At 36.9% G+C, this 21,579-nt stretch overlaps 1 protein-coding gene across 9 annotated transcripts in view; it reads left to right on the top strand.

Moving 5' to 3' along the window:
• Positions 1 to 21,579, top strand: part of OSBPL6 (oxysterol binding protein like 6) — a 106,647-nt gene that overhangs the window by 50,601 nt on the left and 34,467 nt on the right. For 5 of the 9 annotated variants that reach the window (XR_010441125.1, XR_010441124.1, XM_064719006.1 and 2 more), the window contains exons 3-13: positions 2,545 to 2,640; positions 5,510 to 5,632; positions 7,900 to 7,953; positions 8,682 to 8,795; positions 8,913 to 9,077; positions 9,594 to 9,726; positions 10,166 to 10,269; positions 11,114 to 11,206; positions 15,882 to 15,956; positions 20,151 to 20,316; positions 21,279 to 21,409. Coding sequence is in view for 7 of the 9 variants with exons in the window: in XM_064719006.1 (XP_064575076.1) it covers positions 2,545 to 2,640; positions 5,510 to 5,632; positions 7,900 to 7,953; positions 8,682 to 8,795; positions 8,913 to 9,077; positions 9,594 to 9,726; positions 10,166 to 10,269; positions 11,114 to 11,206; positions 15,882 to 15,956; positions 20,151 to 20,316; positions 21,279 to 21,409 (1,254 nt within the window). In the remaining 2 variants the exon portion in view is untranslated. The remainder of the gene's footprint in view (positions 1 to 2,544; positions 2,641 to 5,509; positions 5,633 to 7,899; positions 7,954 to 8,681; positions 8,796 to 8,912; positions 9,078 to 9,593; positions 9,727 to 10,165; positions 10,270 to 11,113; positions 11,207 to 15,881; positions 15,957 to 20,150; positions 20,317 to 21,278; positions 21,410 to 21,579) is intronic. The other 4 variants (XM_064719012.1, XM_064719007.1, XM_064719008.1 and 1 more) reach the window with 3 other exon arrangements.

Genomic DNA, 21,579 nt, shown 5'->3' with positions numbered 1-21,579 from the left:
TAGTTTAATGGATTATTATTAATTTTTTTGTTTGATTATAAATAAACCCCAGAAACAGTGTTGACATGCCTCTTTATGCCTTCTTATTAGCTTTTTTTTACTGCTTCTTTCCCAACTCTGTTTTTCATGTTAAAATGCAAAAACCCATTGACAATAATGTCAAGATTTAAATAATTTTTATTTATTTGATTCTAAGTAACTAAACTCTTGCAGTGTAAAATTAGTTGCTTTTCAAAATGTCAAGCAATTGTGTGATTTCTAGCTGTAATTTTGCAGAAAAATAACATGTGTTAATGGAAAATACTTTGCACCAAGTCTGGTCTCTTAGGATTGTGCTAGAGACTTGTCACAAATCTAAAGAAATAATCTTGTATCAGTGTAATTGTGGTCATGAGTAAAGAGAATTGAAAAGCAAACATCTATAGACAACAAGCCAACACTCCTGAAAGAAAGGAATGTAAAAAAGGCAATTTTACTTAAAAGGTGTTAATTTTCTAATTTTCAAACAAATAATTGAATAAGTCAGCATTCATTAAAGTGCTGCTGGCTAATAATGTATTTCTTAACTGAAGTGGAACTGTAATGACTGAAGGCTAATTAAAAAAAAAGGCACAAAACCTTCCTGACTTAAAATTATGTAACTTAAAATGTCACTGGAAATCTGGCAAGCTAAGGGCTGTTGGTCTACTCCTCTCTAAATATTGTACAAAATGAAATTGCAGTTATGTAACAACAAACTGCAAACAAACCAGCTGAGAGAACATGAGACCTTCAGAACATCTGTGTTGGGCATTGCTCCATCTCAGGATGGATGGATTCCTGCCTGCCAGACAAAGCTGGCAAGAGTGTTGGGAATCATCCTGATTATGCTAATCAAGAGACATTTTAATCTTCTTTGGAGGAGCAGATTTAGGTTCTTCTGTATATTGTTAAAATGTCACACTGTGTACAAAAGTAGCATTTCTTTTATTTGGTGATAAAGTTTATCATTAGTAACTTCGTGGTTTTCAGCTCAAATTAGTTTATTAAATTATTTGATATGTAACATAGACACTTGTGCTACACATATACACATTGTTTTGTCATCTGATTAGTAAAATACACTGGACTTAATAAGTAGGTTGAACTTCCTTTGATAGAGCAGAAGTGCTTAAAACATAAATGACAAAGCTTCTTGCTGATTGGCCCTGGAGTAACAAAATACTGCTGCTTTTCCACATTCTTCACAGTTAAGTTTAATTTAAAAAAGTAACTGAAAATAAATGCTGATTGTTGTTGCATGGTATCAATCTCCACGGAAAACAGAGACACTCCCCATGTTTTCATATTCTCATTAACAGGTGCAACATGAAAGAACAATGAAGGTCTGTGTGTTGCTCTGCAGCAAAATTTGTTCTCTGTTATATATATGCATTTAAATTAATAGCTGTGTTTAATTTAGTTTGCTTATGGTCCTTTCTGTACTTAATAATTTATATAAACAATAATATTTACACTGCCATTTGTATGTACCTTTATATTTCCTGATTGTTTCTGCTGCTGCTGGTACCTAGGTAATCTCCTCTGCAGTCAATGTAAATAAGCTTAATTGTGAGCAAAACTTAATTGGCATTTTCAGCTGAGAAAAACATATGCTTCTCAGAGGGTAATTGCAAGTTTGTCATTGTGCTGTTTGTCCTGGAAATGAAGTAGTTTTATTTTATGCCAAAGAGATACTAATGACATGTTGTGGAAGAATTCTTACCAAATAGTAGGATGAGAGGTAGCAGAATTTCACCAGAGAATGAAATGCAGATCCGTGCCTGTGGATTGTGGTAGTTTTCTCTTTTACCACAAATGCTCTTCTTTTATAAAGTAGGGGTTTTTGGAAAATGGGAAGACATGCTTCCATTTTCTGGAAAATGGAAAGACATGTTTAGATGTATTTTAAGAATAGCAATCTTTTCAGGACTAGTGTGACATTGTGTATTTCATTTTTATTACAATGCTTTGAAGATATAAAATTGTATAGGATTGTCATGTGTAAAAACAGCTGCAGTGGTTTAAGATGCCAGTGTTCCATGAATGCTCAGCAGCAGGGCCATCAGCTGAGACACAGTAACTGATCTTGTTAATACCTGTAATCTATTCAAAAGCATTTGTGTAGTGTGTTACTTTTTCTCAGCTGAGAAGCCAATAACAAAATGCTGAGGTGTGATAATGAATATTTTAGAGGCAGTAATATGTTATGTGAAGTGAATGTAGGGCAGTGCTGACTGCAGTGTATGTGCACTCAGTGTCTTGTATATTAACAGAAAAACATGAGAGGCCTGTTTAGGAGCACTTTGAATCTCTGTAGAGGTAAGGACTGCATTACTCATCTTTCCTGGCTATTTTTAGTTCACCATCATTTCTAGGTTAAACAGAGGAATTAATTAAAAATCCAGTAATAAAGAAAGAGAAGTATATTGCCTCTGCAGGCAAGCCATTTGTACATGTAAACCGTGGATAGGTGGATATTTTGTATGTTTTGAGCCATGATTTTGTCTTTAATTATTTTTTTAGAGTGTTCATATTTTGGAGCGAAAGGCTTCTTCAGGAAGCACAGACCCTTCTCTAAGCAAGCAGTTCCTTGAAAGTGATCATCTCTCCCTATCCAAGGTAAGCAAAAGCCTGGGATGGAGTCTGGGCAGTGAGTTTTCCTCTAGAGTTATAAAGTAGCTTGACTAACACTTCAGGTGTTTTGTGTGCAGCGTTTTGTATGCCACTACCATTTGAGTATATTGGGAGTCTGCCCTGGAGCTTATTGTTCTATAACTGAGGTGTAAGAAGAGCCAGTAATCTTGAGTAGATGTTATATTAACAAAATTAAGATTGGTTTGTTTTCCTGGTTGTTTTTTTTTCACATGGATGCCCCAGGAACAAATTCTACTTTCTCAGAAAATGGGGCTAGAAGGGATCCTGGTGATCCTTGTGGGACCCCTCCAAGTCAGGATATTATATGATTCTATGACTTTGAGTTTTCCAGTTCAATCCTCTTACTATGGTAGAGCAAATAATATCCAAATCTAAAAATGCTGCCAATAATTATTAGTTTAAAAATATGTCCTAATAACATCCCTTGTGTGTAGTTTGAAATTTAAAAGCTCTTGCTGAGGTTTTCTTTCCTGAGGCAGAGTAAAGGATGCAACTGCAAGGGTGACATCACCCTCGTAAAAAGTGAAGCCTTGTGTGTGTTGTTTTGAAGCCAACTTCTTTCTGGGTAAATTGCTCAGTTTTGGAATAAGTGATTCCAAACAAGTCTAATTCCACGTAAAGAAAGCTTCATTTTAAGATACTTCAGATGCAAAAGTAAGATTGTTTCTGAAAAAGGTGAGAGTGCTGTGTTGGAATATTTGGTGGAAAATAAAAATCTGAAAATAAGTATCCGTAAGTTTTGAAACAGACCTGGTAAAACAATTTCAAAAGGAAGTATTCTGTTCATCCAGGGAAAATAAATAGTTTATTCATTTTTATTTGGAAAATAAATATTTTGCAGCCAAAACTTGAGAAAGCAGTTGGTGGTGGCTCCTTTAATCTCCAAACAAGGGGCATGTGCAGAGGCAGGCACTGAAAGCTGTGATTGTGTTCTCCCAGTTGTGGTGCTTTGCACAGGGCTGTCTCTCATGGAATACCTATGGAATCACTGAAGACCTAAAACACTGCTGCTGTGCTTGAGAACTGGCCTTGGATGAGGACTCTTCAAGTGTTATCACTTTCTTTCTTTTTCCCATTTTTGTCTCTTCTTCATAATGGCCTTTGTATTGGGCATATCTCGACACACCAAAACTGTGGGATGAGGCAAAGGTAGGATTGTTAGGAGGGTTTTAAGAACAGCTTGTAGCACTGATGCAGCAGGAGACAAGTATCCTCACTGCAGTGAATAATTACTCATTTTATCCCTCTGCATCTGGTCTTTTGTTTAAATGAATAGCTGTATGAGATTGTGTGATTTCTAGTTGAGATTTAATCAATACTGATGTTATCTAGTAGATAAAAGACTTATGCCTGCAGCTGATCATCTAAAGGAGAAATCAATATGGTGAAGAATCAGTTGGCAGAGATGCAGAGACTCTCTGCTGGTGTATAACTTGAAGTTTAATTTGTTCCCCTCAAGTGCCAAGTACTTCCATGTAGGGAAAAAGTAATACATATGTGCTTCCTCTAGAGAATGGAAATAAAACATTGAAGCAAAACATGGGGAAGTAAAACAAAGCTGCATTTTGAGTAGGGGATTTACAGACATTGAGATAATTGGTTCATGGTTATTCAGGGGAAACTAAGCTGAATGAAGATTTCTATTAAAATTTACGGCAGTGTTTATTATTTGGGATAGAGCTTTTCACCCTTCTCAAAATACCAAGACTTTATTCGAAATTATAGTTTTGAAATTTGCTGTTACTTTTGCAACTATATTTTTGTTACAGCAATGTTGATGTTATCAGGGCTGTGTAATTAATTTGGAGGTGTTGTGAAAGACTGACAGCACTTGGCTCTGAGCGGTTTTGTTGGAAATGTGGAGACAATTTTTTTCCCTTTAAATGTTTGATGCTATATGACCTCCTTCCTCTCTTGTTAACTTTTCATAACATTGCTAGGAGTTATGACAGATCAACTGAGAAAATGCAAGTTTACAGCTTTGCAAGGTATAATTAGTAAACCATAGTCTGAGGAATCTGGCAGTAAGAGATTTTTAAACGGATGCAGAATTTTTTAAATTACAATAATAGCGAGAGGATAGAAATACATTCTAAAAGAAAATATGACTCCAACTTTTTCTCTTTAAAAACATTGTTCTTTACCTGTTCACTGTGTTACATTGTAAATCTGGCTTGAGCTGCACCAGTCACCATGCAAAACAAGTGGTATGTACCAGAAATATGCTTTAATTGGCTCCATGAAAGGCATACAACTGATTGTATCTCAAATGATACTGTTCCTCTGTTTTTCTCTAGAGAGAAAATTAGTTAGCTTTCCTATAAATTTCTCATAATACAGTGAAAATGAATGCAGGGAAAAAATCTTTTTGCAGATTTCTGAAGCCTCAATTAGCAAGTGAAACTCTGTCATAAAATGCCTTTGAAGATTATCACTAGCTACAGTCAAAATCAACAATAAAGCAACATCATCTGCTAGTTTTTCTGATTTGGAGGAAAAACTGGGACATACAGAACCAATGTAACTTGTACTTTAAAGATCAGAAAATTTAAATTTATTTATAATTAAGAGATATCACAAAGGGCACTCCTACTATGCATCTTACCTGGTGAGGGTTAAACATCTGAAAATGGTTTGTATTTAGTAGTTTTAAATGTGATACAGCTAGGCATAATATAGTGACCATGTAGTTTGGTACCTAAATAGGTTGATTTAAAAGCCTGGCTCCTCCTCTTTGTCTTGCATTGAAGAATTTGTGTCACTTTTAAGTGCAATTTTTTGCCATGGGTGTGCAAAATTAATTCATCAATGTGTCTTCATGCTTTTTCATCAGGAACCGGACAGCTGGGAAATCATAGAGGGTCTGAAAATAGGCCAGACCAATGTCCAGAAGCCAGACAAACATGAAGGTTTCATGCTGAAGAAGAGAAAATGGCCATTAAAAGGTTGGCACAAGGTAAATGTCCCATAAACCAGTCAGAACATTATTACCTTATTTTATTAGCTGGGATTTTTTTGTCTAGACAAATTTAGGATGTCAAATAAATACCCATGATTTTGGTGTATGACTTTTTCTTCCACCTCTATATGGAATTAGTTTGCAGACACAGTTCATGGCTCTCAAATCACAGTCCCTGCTGCCTGAGGTTGTATTAAAAATCCAGAGGGAGTTTGTGAATCAAATTGATCTCACCCTCCAAAAAATCAATTAACGAGGTCTATAAGAATTTATGGAATAAACCACTGCTCCCACACTTTTAAAATGCATTATATTAATGTGTTACTATTTGGCAAAGTGTCTATTTTGGTAAGGAACTAATTTATAGGAGAGCAAGAGAAGTCCAACTTTCTCAGTTCTGTAAAGGCAATCACTACTGATGATCTAGATGAATTTAGAGCAGTTACCTGTGTAGATAATTTTTAATGTGATTAAGAACTTCAGATTTTAACATCCTCCTCTACTCTGCCTTACATTTAACCTTGGGAACTATGCTGAGCTTAAGTTTTGAAACTTTGGGTTTGTTAATAAGTTTATTTGTTTTGCAATGCTGGCCTGGGTATCTTGGAATTTCCATAAATACTTTGTGCTGAGAGTCAGTGAGGAACTTCAGAGACAATAATTGCAGTGTGTGCTGTGTTAGTGTTCTACTAGCAAAGCCATATACAGCATCTCTTGAACACTGATGTCGTATTGTGACAGTCCTGAATGTGCTTTGGGGGCATACCAGGTATAATGTGCACAGCTCGGCGAACTTATCATCCTCTGAAGTGCAGTGTGCATTGGAATGAAGTTATGATGAAAGGTAATTTTCTTTTGTGTATGCAGCTTAGAGAGACAGAGCAATATGACATGAATATCATATTCTTGTGAAGGTTGTTAGTGACCATACCTGTGAAAAAAACCCCAAAATGTTCCTGTTGTTTTGACATCTTATTCAAGAAGTTATATCTCCAAATGTGCTGGTTTCAGCTGGGGTAGGGAAAAGCACCGTTTTTCCTGCCCTGTTTGGGATATTGCTGCCATCTGTTGTGTGACTGGCAGAATTTCTAGAACCATCTTTGAGGGAGATTTTCTGCCGTCCAACTACCGACCCTGCTCGTAGTGTTAAATTAGCAGGTTTACCTGAGGAAACCATTGCCATTCCTTCCCATGTCATGACAGCTTTGAGAATCAAGCAGAGTATTTTGCTGTGTTCTGGGATTTCAACATAGATTAATGCTTTAGGTTACACTCTAAAAATATGAGTTATTTGCTATTACTTTACATGTTTTTAAAGTTAGTGATGATAAACACGAGTTAGCAAATGTCATTTCATGTCCAGTTTTCTGCTAGGCTTTATGCTGTGTGCCAAAGTCTGCATTAACTTGACTGCAAAGCAGCTGGAGTGATCTGGTACAGACAAGTCAGGGCAGCTTTAATTGAGGGAGAAATACAGCTTGAATAGGGGATTCTGCTCAGAGCAATAAAGGTGCAGCAGTAGAACAGGCATCATCAGGTTAGGCCAGTCCTGGTACCCATGTCAGTGAACGTGCAGTGGCTCAGCCTGTATCACCAACACCTGAGACATCTGCCCTCCCATCACCGGGGGATGATGCTGGGAATGCTGCAATATGTGTTCTGGCACTAATACCTGGATTAACACTTCAGCACCTTGAGTTACAATCTCATCTGTACTTCACTGACTACAGGTCTGCCAGAAGGCACAAAGTTTTGCATGAGACCAGGGTCTCTCATATGGGCTTACTTTTGAGATTTAGATCTTGCACTATGACAAACTTCTCAGTTTCTGGATAGGGAAGATAGGTTGCTAATTTGAAATGTGACCAGCTTTTGTGGGAAGAAAAACAGGAACAAAATAAAGTAACAGATACATGTCTCTTGTCCCACAGTCTCTTAGAAAGTTTATTACATTGCCTGGAAAACTGAAAAAAAAACCCACCTTCATTGTCAAAGTTTGTTAAGAAAAGCCTAGAACATAATAAGAATCTAGGTTCTTTTTTTTGTTTAAAAGATAATTGTTGTCAAAAAACAAACAAGAAAATTATTTAATACTGTATTTATTCTCTCCTTCCAACCCCCAAATTGGGGTTGGAAGGAGAGGATAAATACAGTTCCTTAATTGTTACAGGGTAATCCTTCTCCAGGTGAATTGTTGTACACAGTTTAAATTGCATCTGCTCATTAAGAAAGAATGTTGTTGGATTTTTTTCTTATAATTTCAGAGATTTTTTGTCCTGGATAATGGAATGTTGAAATATTCAAAGTCACCAATTGATGTAAGTAGAGCTGAAGACTTTAAAACTTCCTAATGAAGTTCTGCCTGCTCATACTCACTCTAGGTATATTTATGAAAGTACGCACATGAAAGTTGTTGATGGATTTAAAGATAAATGATGTAAGATAAATAATGTATTTAAAGATAAATAAAGTTGTTGATGGATTTAAAGGTAAATAATTTTGGTTATCTCTTCCAAGAATTCTACCTTTTTTACTCCTGTGGAAATATAAGTAAAATTAATAAAGGTAGTTTCTTGAATAAAGCTACTTGAGAGATTAGCCTGACCATATATTTTTATTTTCTAATTTTTATGTCAGCCAGAGCTGATTATTCTGAGACATGGATAGATAGGATAGGATAAAGAATGAATACCAATTATTTATATTTGATGCCAATAACTGCCAAGTCATAACAGTAGGGTGTCAAGTACTGTCGGATTTTCTCTGCTCCTCACTTACCTGTGCCTGTGCACTGGTGTGAACAACTTAACACACCCAAACTTTGGAGTTGGCTTTGTACCAGCATTTCTTGTGAGGTACTTTTCTCTGACTATAAATATAATAAGTAGTTAAATGATTAGCCTGAGTTCAGCTTTATTTTTTAATATGGCTTTATGCTAAAATATTGTAAAATGGGAAACCATTTCAGTACTAGATAGTTTGCTATTAAATATACAGAAAAAGTGCATGATACTTTTAAATTTTTGCCCTGATGTTTTTATTTTAGATACAGAAAGGAAAGGTCCATGGGAGCATTGATGTTGGTTTATCAGTCATGTCTATAAAAAAAAAGGCTCGTAGGATTGATCTTGACACAGAAGAACATATCTATCACCTAAAGGTAAAAAGTAAAACTACATTCTGTTTTTTTATCCTCAGTAGAAACAAATAAAATTGTAAAAGATTGTGCAGAAAAGGAGTATCTTGGATGCTTTCTTGATGGTAAATTTTTCTCCAGGTGAAATCGCAGGATTCGTTTGATGCATGGGTTTCAAAGTTGCGGCACCACCGGCTGTACCGTCAGAACGAGATTGTGAGGTCTCCCAGGGATGCCAGCTTCCACATATTCCCCTCAGCATCTACTACAGAGTCTTCACCAGCTGCCAATGTGTCAGATGGAAAGGTGTGCAGTGTTCTTTGGTTGAAAACTCCTTGCTTGCTTATGGGCCGTTTCAGTGGGCTTTTCTTCTAATGCCAAAAGGACAGGAGCTTCCACTGTGGGAACCAATAGCCAGAGAAAAGCTGTGAGGGTGTGCAGCTGAAATCAGCTGAAATACTCTCTAGTTTAGCCTTACTTCATTAGAATAGGCTGCTGAAGAGATCTTGCAAAGTATTCACCACCCATACAATTTGCACTAGCCTTTGGCATCAGGTATAAATCTGTCTCTCTGCTGATTATGTTCTCCCTCTTAAACAACAGCATTCCTAACTGTACCTAGCACAGTCCACTTGTGCGGTTCCTGGTTTGATTCTCCAAGATGCTATTCTGAAAAATCTGTGTCTTTGGGAGCTATGGAGACAAACCACAGATTTCACTAAAAATGCAATGCATAATTTGGTTTCTATTCTGAAGTAATATAGTCATTACACTGGCAAAGCCACGCAGCCAAAGTAAATGTAAGCATTTATTATGCTTTAGGTGCAACAAAACAACTTCCCCTGGCAGCCTCCTATACCTTGCAGTAACAGCCTTCCTGTCACCTGCACTACTGGTCAGAGTAAAGTAGCAGCCTGGTTGCAGGACTCTGAAGAGATGGACAGATGTGCAGAAGGTTAGACTTTATCTTTTCATGCCTTGTTCTTTCAGCAAAACCTCTGGTTGATATAAGAAAGAGTCCTGTAAGTAAAGTGGTTAGGTAACATCTTTATATGAACATGTAGTAGCTCTTCAGGTAATTGGAAACTTTTACCTCATGGTGAGAACTTTGCTGTCTATATGTTTTGGGATGTTGCTTTTAAATTTATTCTAATAATCTGTGCTATTTTGGTGGATATCGTTGTTCAAATGTGATCACTTCTTGAGGTCCAGAGTTGTTGCTGACTCCTGTAGAAATAACAAGTGTCCAACAAAATAAAACTTTTGCTTGGATACCTTACTACAAGGGGTTTGGACACTTAAGTTTTATTATGCAATTGAGTGCAAACAATGGACACTGTGGCAATAAAATCTGAATTGAAGCACTTAATGTATTTTTACTTTATATCTCTTAGATCTTGCTCATTGTCAGTCTAACCTTGTGGAACTCAGTAAACTTCTCCAAAATTTAGAAATATTACAGAGGACTCAGTCAGCACCAAATTTCACAGACATGCAGGTAAATATGATTGAACATATATCATTACACTGAAATATTTGTTCTTTCTGTTAAGGAAAATATAGGGGTGTTGTCTGTTAACTCAGAATGTTTTTCTGAAGTAATAGTGAATCTTGGATGAAATGCTTATCTTATATGTCTGTTTTAATCTTGTATAATACTGTTTCTGTTTCATGTGTAAACAAGTAATTAAGATGTATTCAGTATTTGAGTTAAATAGGACAAATCAAATTATTAAGTAATTTGCAAAACAAAACTGAGGACTCTTGCAATAGAACACATGTATAAATTGAAGTTATATTTAAGGAGTTTTTGTTGTGTTAAGATAACATTTTAAGTTTTTTAAGGATTGGAGACCCAAAGACCCTCAAAGATGAAGTTGCATGCTCTAGAAAAGGGGGCATAGTACAAAGGTCCCAAGTTTTGGACTGTTTCCCAGTTCAGGGTGAGTTTTCCTTTTACCAGAAAGCAACAGCAGATCCTAAATCTTAAATACTTTCTTTCATTTTCACTGAATCTTCTTGTCTGTACAAATGTCTGAGTAGTACCACAATAGAAATCCATGAGGATTTAAGGATTGTGTCCTAAATACTATGTACCCATGAAAAGAAAGGGCACCAGTAGTTTTGCTGAAGGAGCTAACTGTACCACGTGTTTATGAAAGTGTACAGATAGCTACAGCTGATCCCTGCTCCAATTTCAGGCCTAGCAGCAGTGTTCTTCTCCTTACTTTCTAATTTGTACCTGTCTAATGCTACAATTCTTTACTAACTTGTTGTATTGTTTGTGTTGCTTGTGTCTACTTAATAGCACTTTGTTGCTTTTAACTATTTGTGCAATGTAGGCTAACTGTGTAGATATTTCAAAGAAAGACAAGCGGGTCACGAGACGATGGAGAACAAAAAGTGTCAGCAAAGATGCAAAAATTCAACTTCAGGTACTGAATGCACTATGTTTTACTTTTCAGTGTACTTTAAGATTAAATTCTAAGCATGAATCGATGTATTAGCTGAAAATAGGAAGTCAGTGTGCTGTCTTTCATGTTTCTGATGAAGTAAATTAAATCTCAGTTTGTTGTTCAAAACCTAGAGAAGATAGTGAGAAAAGTACTGATTTTATTTTCATTCATATGTAAACATTGCCATCTAGGGAAAGGAGGGGGATCTGAATATTAGTCAATTAAGGTATTCAAAACTCAATATACACACACCATATGGGGATGCTGCTATTCCAAATCAAAGTTGCAAAGAAGGGCAATTGCCTTCAAGTGAACAAGTGATATTAAGTTAAAAGCAGAATGAAATACTAAACACACCACTAGTCTTTGTCAAGACCTATACTTGGAATATTACCAGTTATAAGTACTTTCACAAGCCTTCTGTCATGGAAAAGGCTAATATGGGAACAAATAAAACAACCAAGAAATAAATTATGTGAAGGAAGAATTTACTCCATCCTTCCCTAGAACTGAAAGCACAGAAAGCATAATGTGCATGTATTGCTGCCTTGTGTTTTGTTGGAAGCACTTGTGTATTCTGAGGTTTGATCCAAAACCTGATCTTTTTTATAATTAAGCAACTGATAATGAGGACTGTTGAACTGGCTTTGGGAGTCAACAATCACCACTGTGATGTCTGCTACTGAGTGAATGAATGCCAGCAACTTTTAATCCATTCAAATATCTTGAAATTAGTACAAACTTTGAAAGCTTTTAATATGTCCCCATAAGGCACATTAGGGACTTTTCTTTGAGATCAGTAATCTTAAGGAAGGAAGAGGTAACAGTTGCATTAGCTTTCTCATTGCAGCTCTTGTAGTTTACTTTTCTTTTTACTTTGATAATCACAATACGTAGAACAATGAAGCATCTGTGGGGATTAAAAAGGTTTATTAACAGAGGAATTTTTGTCATTGATGTCATGTCATGCAATTGAAGGATCACAGTTTTTCCCTGGTGCTGAATAACACAAGGGAATTAAAATATCAGTAAAATGCATGCAAGTACCTCGTGCCTGTGAAGTCAGACACCACTGCATGTTCTTCTTTCATGCTACAGTAACCTCAGAGAAGTCCTATCCACAGAAGTGATGAAAGCAGTCAATGTATTATTCCCATAAGTAGCACTGGCCTGGGCTCCCATCAAACTGCTTTTTGTGGTTTGGCAGGGGTGTGCCTCAGCTCCTGAAAATTTCAAATAGGGTTCCCCTGAGAGAGTTTGTGTGCATGACGCTGCTCTATATTGGTCTGTCACTTCTGGATTGATAATGAACTCTGCCTAACTTGGGTCAGCATTAATTCCTGCCAAGGTTCATGCTGCAAATATAAAGGTTTTTTGTTATGGCACAGTATTAAGTTATTGTTGTCTGATCTATAAATTAATTTGCAGTGAAACAGAAGCAATAAAATTGTTCTAAGTTGTGTGGAAGACAAGAATACTTGAGGGCTACTCCATTATCTTGCCTAGTTCAATAGTCTCAGTTTATTCTTCCAAGGGCTGTCCTGTCTCCTGAGTGCTAGATCTGTGGTCTGTAGGAAGATGGCCTCACTGACTCATTGTGTTATTCCTAATTGGCTTAGGCTGCCACTAAAATATGGATGTCCTCTGATGTCTACAAGCCCTTCAAGCTAATTCCCATTTTGTTCTACTGTTAGACACTCCTTCTGCTTCTTGGTCTTCCTTATTGCTCATTTTTTCAAGGCTGCTTCACGTCTTTCTGAACTGTTTATCGGGATATCCCCTACTGAGAATCATTTTGTCTGATTTATCATAATTTTTTTCATGATGCTCACACATGATTTGCTATTGAATGGTTGACATTTGGTACTAGTAAGATTTCTGTTGTACTATTACTTTCCTCATACCTCCATACATCTTGTTAGTTTTAGGGAATAATGCTAATTTTAACAAACTAACTTTAAGCTAGTTTCACTGTTAATTCCATTCGCAGTACTTGCACCTATTTTTTTAAGATTGAGCAGTTTTTAACTACACCAAAGATGTTGTGATAGTACAATGTTGAGAGAATCCTTCTGGGGAGCATAAAATTAGGGAGCTTTATATAAAGGTGTGTGCTTTGTGAGTGATGGGGAATGAGGATATGATTTCTGCTGGCTCAGTATCCTCTGCATATGAGGCAAGGAGGGAATTCTCCCTTCCAGGTTTTGGATTGTACTTGCGAACACTCTTTTGTTACTGAGATAGATTTTGTTGGATTCCTGCTAACACATTCTTGCAGTATGAATACTAGGTGCATGATGTATGTAAAACATACTTTTTCCTGTAAGTAAACCTGCTTGATTTGTTTCCTAGACATTAATATTTACCACTGAAATATGCCAGTTTTGTGTGCAGTTGACTTTGACCACACATCTGATCCCTGTAACTCGAGTGGGATTACTCCCTGAAGTAAAACTAAGCATAGCATGTGTCTATACCTTTGCAGGTTTGGGTGTTTACTGTTGCTAAGTTGTTTGAAATTAACAGCTGAATTTACAGGACTTTACTCAAGAGTAATACATTCATTGCTTCTCTTAAGAAAGATTACTTTTATGAAGGAGGTTCATTTTATTTTTAAAAAGCTTATTTAAAATTTTGTGAAAATGGCCTGCAACAACAGGTTAGTTGATCTGTATTAATTCATTTGACAAATTATACTTTTGTGCAAGAACTGAGTCATGGGTTTTGTTTTGGGGATTTTTTGTGCTTTTTTTTGTGGTTTTTAAAAAATTGATAATGATTTCCCTTTGAGTAAAAGGCTAAGTTATCATTCTCATGATGGCTTCAAAGGAAGAAAAAAAAGACATTACTGCAAAACAATAAAGAATCAGTGATATTTTGGTTTCCCACAAGAGCTTAAAGTTGTAAAGTTTAAGACTTCACAGGGGGAATAGTTTAATAGAGAGCTGTGTGTTATGGAGTAATCTGAAAAATCATCTTGCTTTACTGAGGCTTTCAGGTCAGAACTGAAACCTGACCCACACTAGTTATTACCTTTTCCCTTAAGTAAGTATATTTTTTTTTATGGCAACTCAGATTATGACCTCACTTTCTATTGTGTTAAGGAGAGTGTATGGTTCTGCAAAACTGACTATTCCCATTTTAATAATGCATACCTTCATTAATAATCTTATGTACATATAAATTTATGCATCTCTCTCTCTGTACATAGGTCTATCCCTATTATTCAAATAAGAATATTCTTCCATACTCTTATTCACAGGATGGAAATATTTTTGTGGTGCACAAAGAACTTTACATTATGCCTGTGATCTGTTCTCTGCTTTACGGAGTTTGTTCTCAGTATTTTAGAGGTTATGCACATGTAATTTTAATGTGAGAATTGTATAAAATATTGCAACACAAGTCTTGTACTGTAATAATTAGAAAACCCTTCCAAATGTCAGTGGCACTGCCACTAATATCAGCCAGAGGGTGAAGTGCTTGGCCATTCTCCACTGTAGCAACCCTACTGGGAAGGTTATAGAAAGAAGACAGTTCAGCTAATAATTGAAATACAATATCCTGACCTAAGCATGGTGTCCATGTATCCAGTCTACACGTTGTTATTTATATGACCATCGGGCTTCTTGCAGAAAAAGTAAAAATGTGCATAGATCTAAAAATGATGTAGTGGCTAGAGGATACAGGGGAAGAAAAATGTAAAGGAATTGAGAATTGTTTTCTAAAGGCAGAAAGATGTATTTCCTAGTCTTCCAAAATCTTAAAATGGCTTCAAAATAATAGTATTTTGATTAAAGATTAAATAGAATGACTTTATGACAGATGTGGGGCTCCTCTGCCTTAGACAGTTACTTGCTTGACTTCAATGTACTGGGAAAAATTTTCTTGCAAGTAAAATAAATGTAAAATTAAGCAGGACGAGGCCACAAGTTAGACATGCAGAAAAGGAAGCAGTTGTTGAAATACTTAGTTTTTATTTGTGCTCCTTTATCTGAGTTTTTGCCTTGGTTTGGAACTCAAGGCTTCAATAATGTATGGGAAAAGCAGGTGGAACTTTAAAAGTAATTTATGGAGAAAAGGATTCAATAGGCTGAAGGATGGATGTGAAAATGCCAGAGCTACAGGAATGTTTACTTAAGAAAACTCACTAGATAACATAACACACTGTAAAATTTTACCATTCAGCCACATGCATCTTCAGTGACCACAGTTTATGCGTTTCCACTATTGCAAAGGAATCTCTTTCAGAATTCATCTTCTAAATGGTCAAGTGGCTCCAAAAGGAGTTTGATTTTTGTTTTATTTTCTGGCATGCTGTAGCATCCGTTTTGTTCTCTTATTCCATTATTGCCTTATAACTCTGAATGGCAATGCTAGTTGATTTTTTTTTTTTGTAGCCTTAGTGAGTGCACTGCAGTCCAACTCATCTAGAGATAATGTTAGTGAAGTATCCAGCTTTTTATGTCTCTGGCATGCACAGCTAAAAACACGTGATATGTCCTCAACATGTTTAGGCCATAAGAGTTAACAAAATGGAAACCCACTTAAAGACTCTCCCTCTCCCTTTTCTGATCACCTTTCATCTTCCTGTGTCCCATCACCCCTTCCCTTCTCTTTTTCTACTTCCTTCTTTTCTTGCATTCACTGTCAGGAAGGGCCGGCACCGAAGGGCCAGTTCAGCACAACACGACGCCGGCAGAGACTGGCAGCTGCCGTGGCTACAACAGTGAGTGGATTTAAAAATCAAGGGATAGCTCTAAGGATGGGAACCTGTGTAACTTGACTGTGTAATAAGCTTATGAAAATGTTCCTTGCACTTTTTGGAGGTGTCCGTGCTACCCTCTTTCAGTTGAGTTTCTTAGAAGGGGTCAGGCCCAACACAAATGTGTTCCATAAATGTGGGTCTGAGCTTGTTTACATGGCACATGTCCCTCCTCCTCCTTTATGTAAGTGCAAATGACAGACTCAGGCCCTGCACGCAATAAGTCTTTGACAGACTATACAAAATGGGGAAAAAAAATCTAATTCTGTTAAAAGATGATGTGACAGTTTTAGCAAGACAATAGAGCTAAGGAGATTTGTTGCAAATATCCTTGAAATGATAAAATTTCCTGATATTTTTATAAGTAGTATAAGGTTAGCCTTTTTGTTTGAGGCACTTTCTGCTTATGTTCCATAATCCCAAAAAGTCATATTACTACCTCAATGTCTGTATATAGTTTTGCTAATTATCTAAGTCTTTGTCAGAAAATAGGGAGCTATGAAATCAGCACCAGGTCTGGGAGTTAGTTGTGAGAAGTCCTGTTTGTGAAATTGAATTGCCATCAAGAGGATGTCTTCAGCTGCTGCTTTATCAAGAAAATACTCATTAGGAAGGCCCAATATAGACATTTGTACTAATCCATCAACAGATAAGTACAACAGCTAGATAGGGAGGACTGTTCAGCCAAAGACTGAAGTGAGCTTTAAATGCAAACTCTTTATCTAGCCCGAGCAGTGAATGTCTTCACCAGGCTGAAGTATTCCAACTGTTCCAGGCAGAAGCTAAAATCCCCTAGATTTGACATAGTTTCTGCTTAATTATAACTATCTTGAGCTTCTGCTATCTGAACCACAAATTCAGTTATTGCTATGCTCTTTTAAAACATATGAGACATATCAGTGTTTATCCAGCTTCAAAATTAACTCATCTAAATTTATTCCTCTGTAATCAGTTGATGCTGAATGCGTGCTCTGTAATTGATTGCTGTTTTGACTGTGTTGTTCTGCCTGCCTAGCACAGAAATCTGCCTGATTCCCAGTTTACAGGGCTGAGCAGTGTTGGTGGGAGGCTCTAACCAGAAGGCTCAGCAGCGTTAAACAGCCGTGGCAAGGGCGGTACTCCTTACCCAGGGAGTGCTTCAGTAGACAAATGCAGCTGGACTGGGGTTGGAAGGCACTCAGAGAGCAGGGGATGGCTGAATTGTTACCTGCAGCTCAAGTGAGGACCTGTTGAGGGAGGTTTTGGAGGAGCTGGAAGAAAATGCAAGAGGAAGGAGAGCTAGAGGCATCAAAATGACTCTGAGGCTGTTGCAGTGTTCCTGGCCATGGCCTGTTCTTCCTGGCTAATGCACAAAATGGTTGTTTCTCCCAGACAGTGAAGCTGTGTGCCTATACTGAGGGATACAGGATTATATCAGCTAAATGCACAGCAGGAAGAGGTTTTCCTTACAACCCACTCGGCCAGGAACAGTCTGTTCCTAACTGAGCCTGTAATTCTGAGGAAGGTGATGGATGAGTGGGTGCAACGCCCCCGGTGTAAAGCAGGAAGTTGGGACAAGGTTCATCTGAGGTTATGTCTAGAAGTGTCTCTATGGAGAGAGCTAGAGAGATGGATCAAGAAGCTAAATATTTTTTAATATCTTCAAGACAACAACAATAAAAAACAACCAAAAAGCAAATGGGTAGTAAAATCGGGATCAAGTCACCATTAATACAGAGAGAAAGCACAGCCATGAAAGGAGAAAAGGGGAAGGGAATTATATTGGCAGTGTTTCCTGGACTGTTGCCTATTCAAGAGAATGAAAATGGCTGTTTAATGTGGTTTTATTTTCATCTGTTATGGAAAGTAGCTTGGAAAATTTTCTAAAAAAATGCTTTCAAGGAGAGTTCATGTCAATCAACAGTTCAGTATTTTTGGTTCTTGAATTTAAAGCAGTCAGCAAGGCTACCTGTCTCTGCCATGTGAATGTGTATTTCTTGCAAGTAGTGTGACATATTTGTAGAACATGTAAGTTCGGTTTCTAGGGCATAATTAAAAATAGTATTTTTTCAATAAATATCATTGCAGAAAACTTTCTTTTCAGCCTGGCCAGCTGAGGTTTGAGGCAGAAACGGTGGATCTAAAGCAGATCTCTTCATCAGAGAGTGACTAAAGAGCCCTCCTACATGTGTGGGCAGCCTGCCTGCAGCTCTGCCAGTCCCTCCTGATGGGAACCTCCCCCATCACCACAGGCTAGTGGGGCTGTGGGGACTCTCCCTCAGGGTCTGGTATGACAGCTGGTGTCAGCTTCTTTCCTGCCTTCTGGATGGTCTGGAGGGTTGGGTGTGTTCTTCACACACGCAGGTACAGTGCAGGTGCCTACTCTGCCCTCCTGAAGCAGTTGAAGCTTTGTGATGCTCCCCGTCAAAGTTCTGGAAACATGCTCTCCCATTTAGGGAAAGGAAAATTTTTGGGAAAAAAATTTGAAATTAACTTACATTTAGCCACAGTAGTCCATTTACCTAATGTTGCTGGGCTCTTGAGACAGGTGATCTGGTAATTGTGAATAAGATAAAAGGTTACATATCCAGTATGAATAGAAGGAATTTAGTTTACATCTTCGGTTAACAAATTCTTCTTGATATGAGGATAAAATGAGGTCTAGTAAAAAAATATGTACTTTGTTGATATAGCTGGAAATCAAAATACATGAGAGCAGGAATAAAGCTTATATTAGATAGGTGCCATAGGGTTATTATTTAATGTACTGTATGTATCTGGAAACTGAGAAAGAACAGAGTGGAAAACATATTTCACAGAGTACACTCATGAGTGGAATGATTAATAGATCCAACAGGATTTTGAGGGTTTCATTGAAGAATCAGAACCTAAACCTAAAATGTGTGCTGGTGTCAGTTTTTACAGGAAGGGATTGATAAAGCTGTTTCCTGATCTAATCAAATAACAAAGTACCAAGTTCAACCACTGATGACAGTGGTTCTAGAACTCATCTGTTGATACTAATTCTTAGTAATATGACTTTTTAAGTTATCTTCTGCTCTTATCATGCCTTGGAAGAGACATTTTATATTTTTGCCCCATTTTTTGTATTTGAATAATTACATTGGGCTGCAGTGTGAAATTCTTGCTTTGCACATTTGATCAATCTAATGAAATTAATTTGATTTAATGTACTAACCAGTGCTTGATACATTAAACAGTGGTTAATGACAAAATGTAGTTCTGCATGTCTTTCTGTTGCTTTACAGTTGAAAATTGTGTTCTTGGCCTGATTTTCACATGAATGCATGTAAATGGTAACATTAAAGTAAAATATGAAATACTCTTGCACACGCATCACTTACATAACAGTGGTAGCCATACAGTGCATATGTAGCATAGAGGTAACTGCTCAGTACATGATACATGTACATACAACTTAGAAAGTCTTGCATGAATTTTTTTTTTTTATTACTGTACCTGAAAAGTAAAGGAGAAAGTGAAGTGGAAAGATGATAAACTAAATTCTTTGCTTCATCTTACTAAGCTGTATCTCTCTGCATTTATTTATGGTCCATGTATTTTAAATGCAAATCAGACGAAGTATTGATTTTATTTTGTTGTCATTGTTTATTTGTTTAGTTAAAAAAATAGAAAGACTGTGTGCTTCTTCCCTCTTCATATTTGCCAGTACAGTGAGTTTCAACTGAAAATTTACAAGTAGTTTTGAAAAACTTCAGTGGTATATCTGATAATATTACATCCTATTTCTGGATCTGTGGAGGAACTTACATACTTCGAATGTTGGTATTGCAACAACAGACTCATCTACAATTATTCTCAAATGTCCAAATATAAAGGACATGTCCCATGGCTCAGTTTTCCAGTAATCTTGTAAGCATTAGGAAATCATCCATTTTTTGTAAACGTTAAAATTTAAATTCACTAGCTGTTAGCTGTGTGTTTAGGCCTTCTTTTTTCTGTCTCAGTGAAAAAATTCAAGAGAAATCTGCATCAGCTGTGTTGAGATTTAGGAGAGTGAGAAGTTACAAGTTCACTCTTGTCATATTCTTCACATTGTGAACTAAGTATTTTCAGAAAAAAATTTTGTTTTGCTTCAAAAGAGTCAAAAGTTTGGTTACAGCTTATACAACAATTCTTCTCTGTTTCTCGCTGTAGGTCCCTTTCAGTGCTACGATGTCACCCGTTCGATTGCATTCATCCAACCCCAACCTCTGTGCAGACATTGAGTTTCAGGCTCCCCCGAGCCATGTGGCAGACCCTCTGGAGTGCTCTACTGAGTACATGAAGCTTCAAGAAGAATTCTGCTTGATGGCACAAAAAGGTAGCTGGAGATGCCAAGCCTTCCCTATAATGTGCTTCTCTGTTGTGTTTCTTTATTGCCCTCACTTAGTTGTGTTCAGAGCTTTCATCTGCATTGGGTGACATTGTATAAGAGTTTTTAGCTGTTCAGGTGGCTTACACAAAGGCAATTTATAGTAACCTTCTTATATTTTCCATTTATGTCATAAATGTAGAGATGGGTAAACTCTGAAACTGCTTTTCAAGTCTTCTGAACTGCTTTCTCCATTCTGTAAATAAGTGAGTGAATTTGCAAACATTTTTTTCCTCAACAAAATGTAGTATTTCTTCCCAAAGATGGTTCAGAATGTAACTTCTGCACATAATCCTGTGAAATAATTTTTGTGCAATGTTTTCTATGTCAATGGAATCTGTGGGAAAAGAGCTTATTACAGGAATGTACTTTTGAATTGCGATTTTATTGCCTGTAAGTGAATGGTCCTACGAACTAAAAAATACCATTTTAAGAAGGTTTTCTTAGCAGTTTGCTGTTATATAACAAGCATAGAAAAAAAATGTGAGACTGGCATCTTAAAAAATTCTAAACCTGTTTAAAGACCAAGCAATCCTCTTTATTAGTACAATATTATGTCTAGCAGAACTAATGTTTCTGTTACTCTGAAAAGTACAAATAAAGACCAGAAAGAAAATAAGACACATTGGACACAGTTTTTCCAAATGTGCACCTTTCCATATGTTCAGCACCAAGAATATGCTCAGATGAGATATGTGTGAGCATACAGTACGCACATTGCAATCGCAAGCTGTAAGTGTTTGTACTTAATTTGGCATGGATTACTTGAAGTTCAGGCCCTTGTTTCAAATGTCCATTGCTGTGGGATGGAAGTCTCACTCTGTGTTTATTGCTGAAATATTGTAAGAGATGTCAATGTGATTTCTGTAGCCAAGAAAACACCTGTTTTATTTTTTTTTCTTTTTGCTTAGTGCATTCTCTTTTGAAGTCTGCGTTTAACAGCATAGCTATAGAGAAGGAGAAGCTTAAACAGATTGTTTCAGAGCAGGATCTTACAGGCCACAATGCTCAAATAGCTCACCTCAGACAGTCCCTCTCTCAGGTATGTTCTTGATTTGATCTCAAGCACATCTATCTTGCCCAGTGCACTATTTCTTTTGTATTTTGGCCATTTCCTTTCACCTCAAAGGAGCCAAGAAAAAGCCAAGTTCTCAGCCAGAACTATGGCATACTCTGTTATGATATAAATCTAACCTCACTGCATGTGGGGTT

This window comes from Zonotrichia leucophrys, chromosome 7, assembly GCF_028769735.1.
Source record: "Zonotrichia leucophrys gambelii isolate GWCS_2022_RI chromosome 7, RI_Zleu_2.0, whole genome shotgun sequence".
NCBI lineage: Eukaryota > Metazoa > Chordata > Aves > Passeriformes > Passerellidae > Zonotrichia > Zonotrichia leucophrys.
Note: the sequence above shows the minus strand (reverse complement) of the source record. Positions and strands in the feature narration are given on the sequence as shown.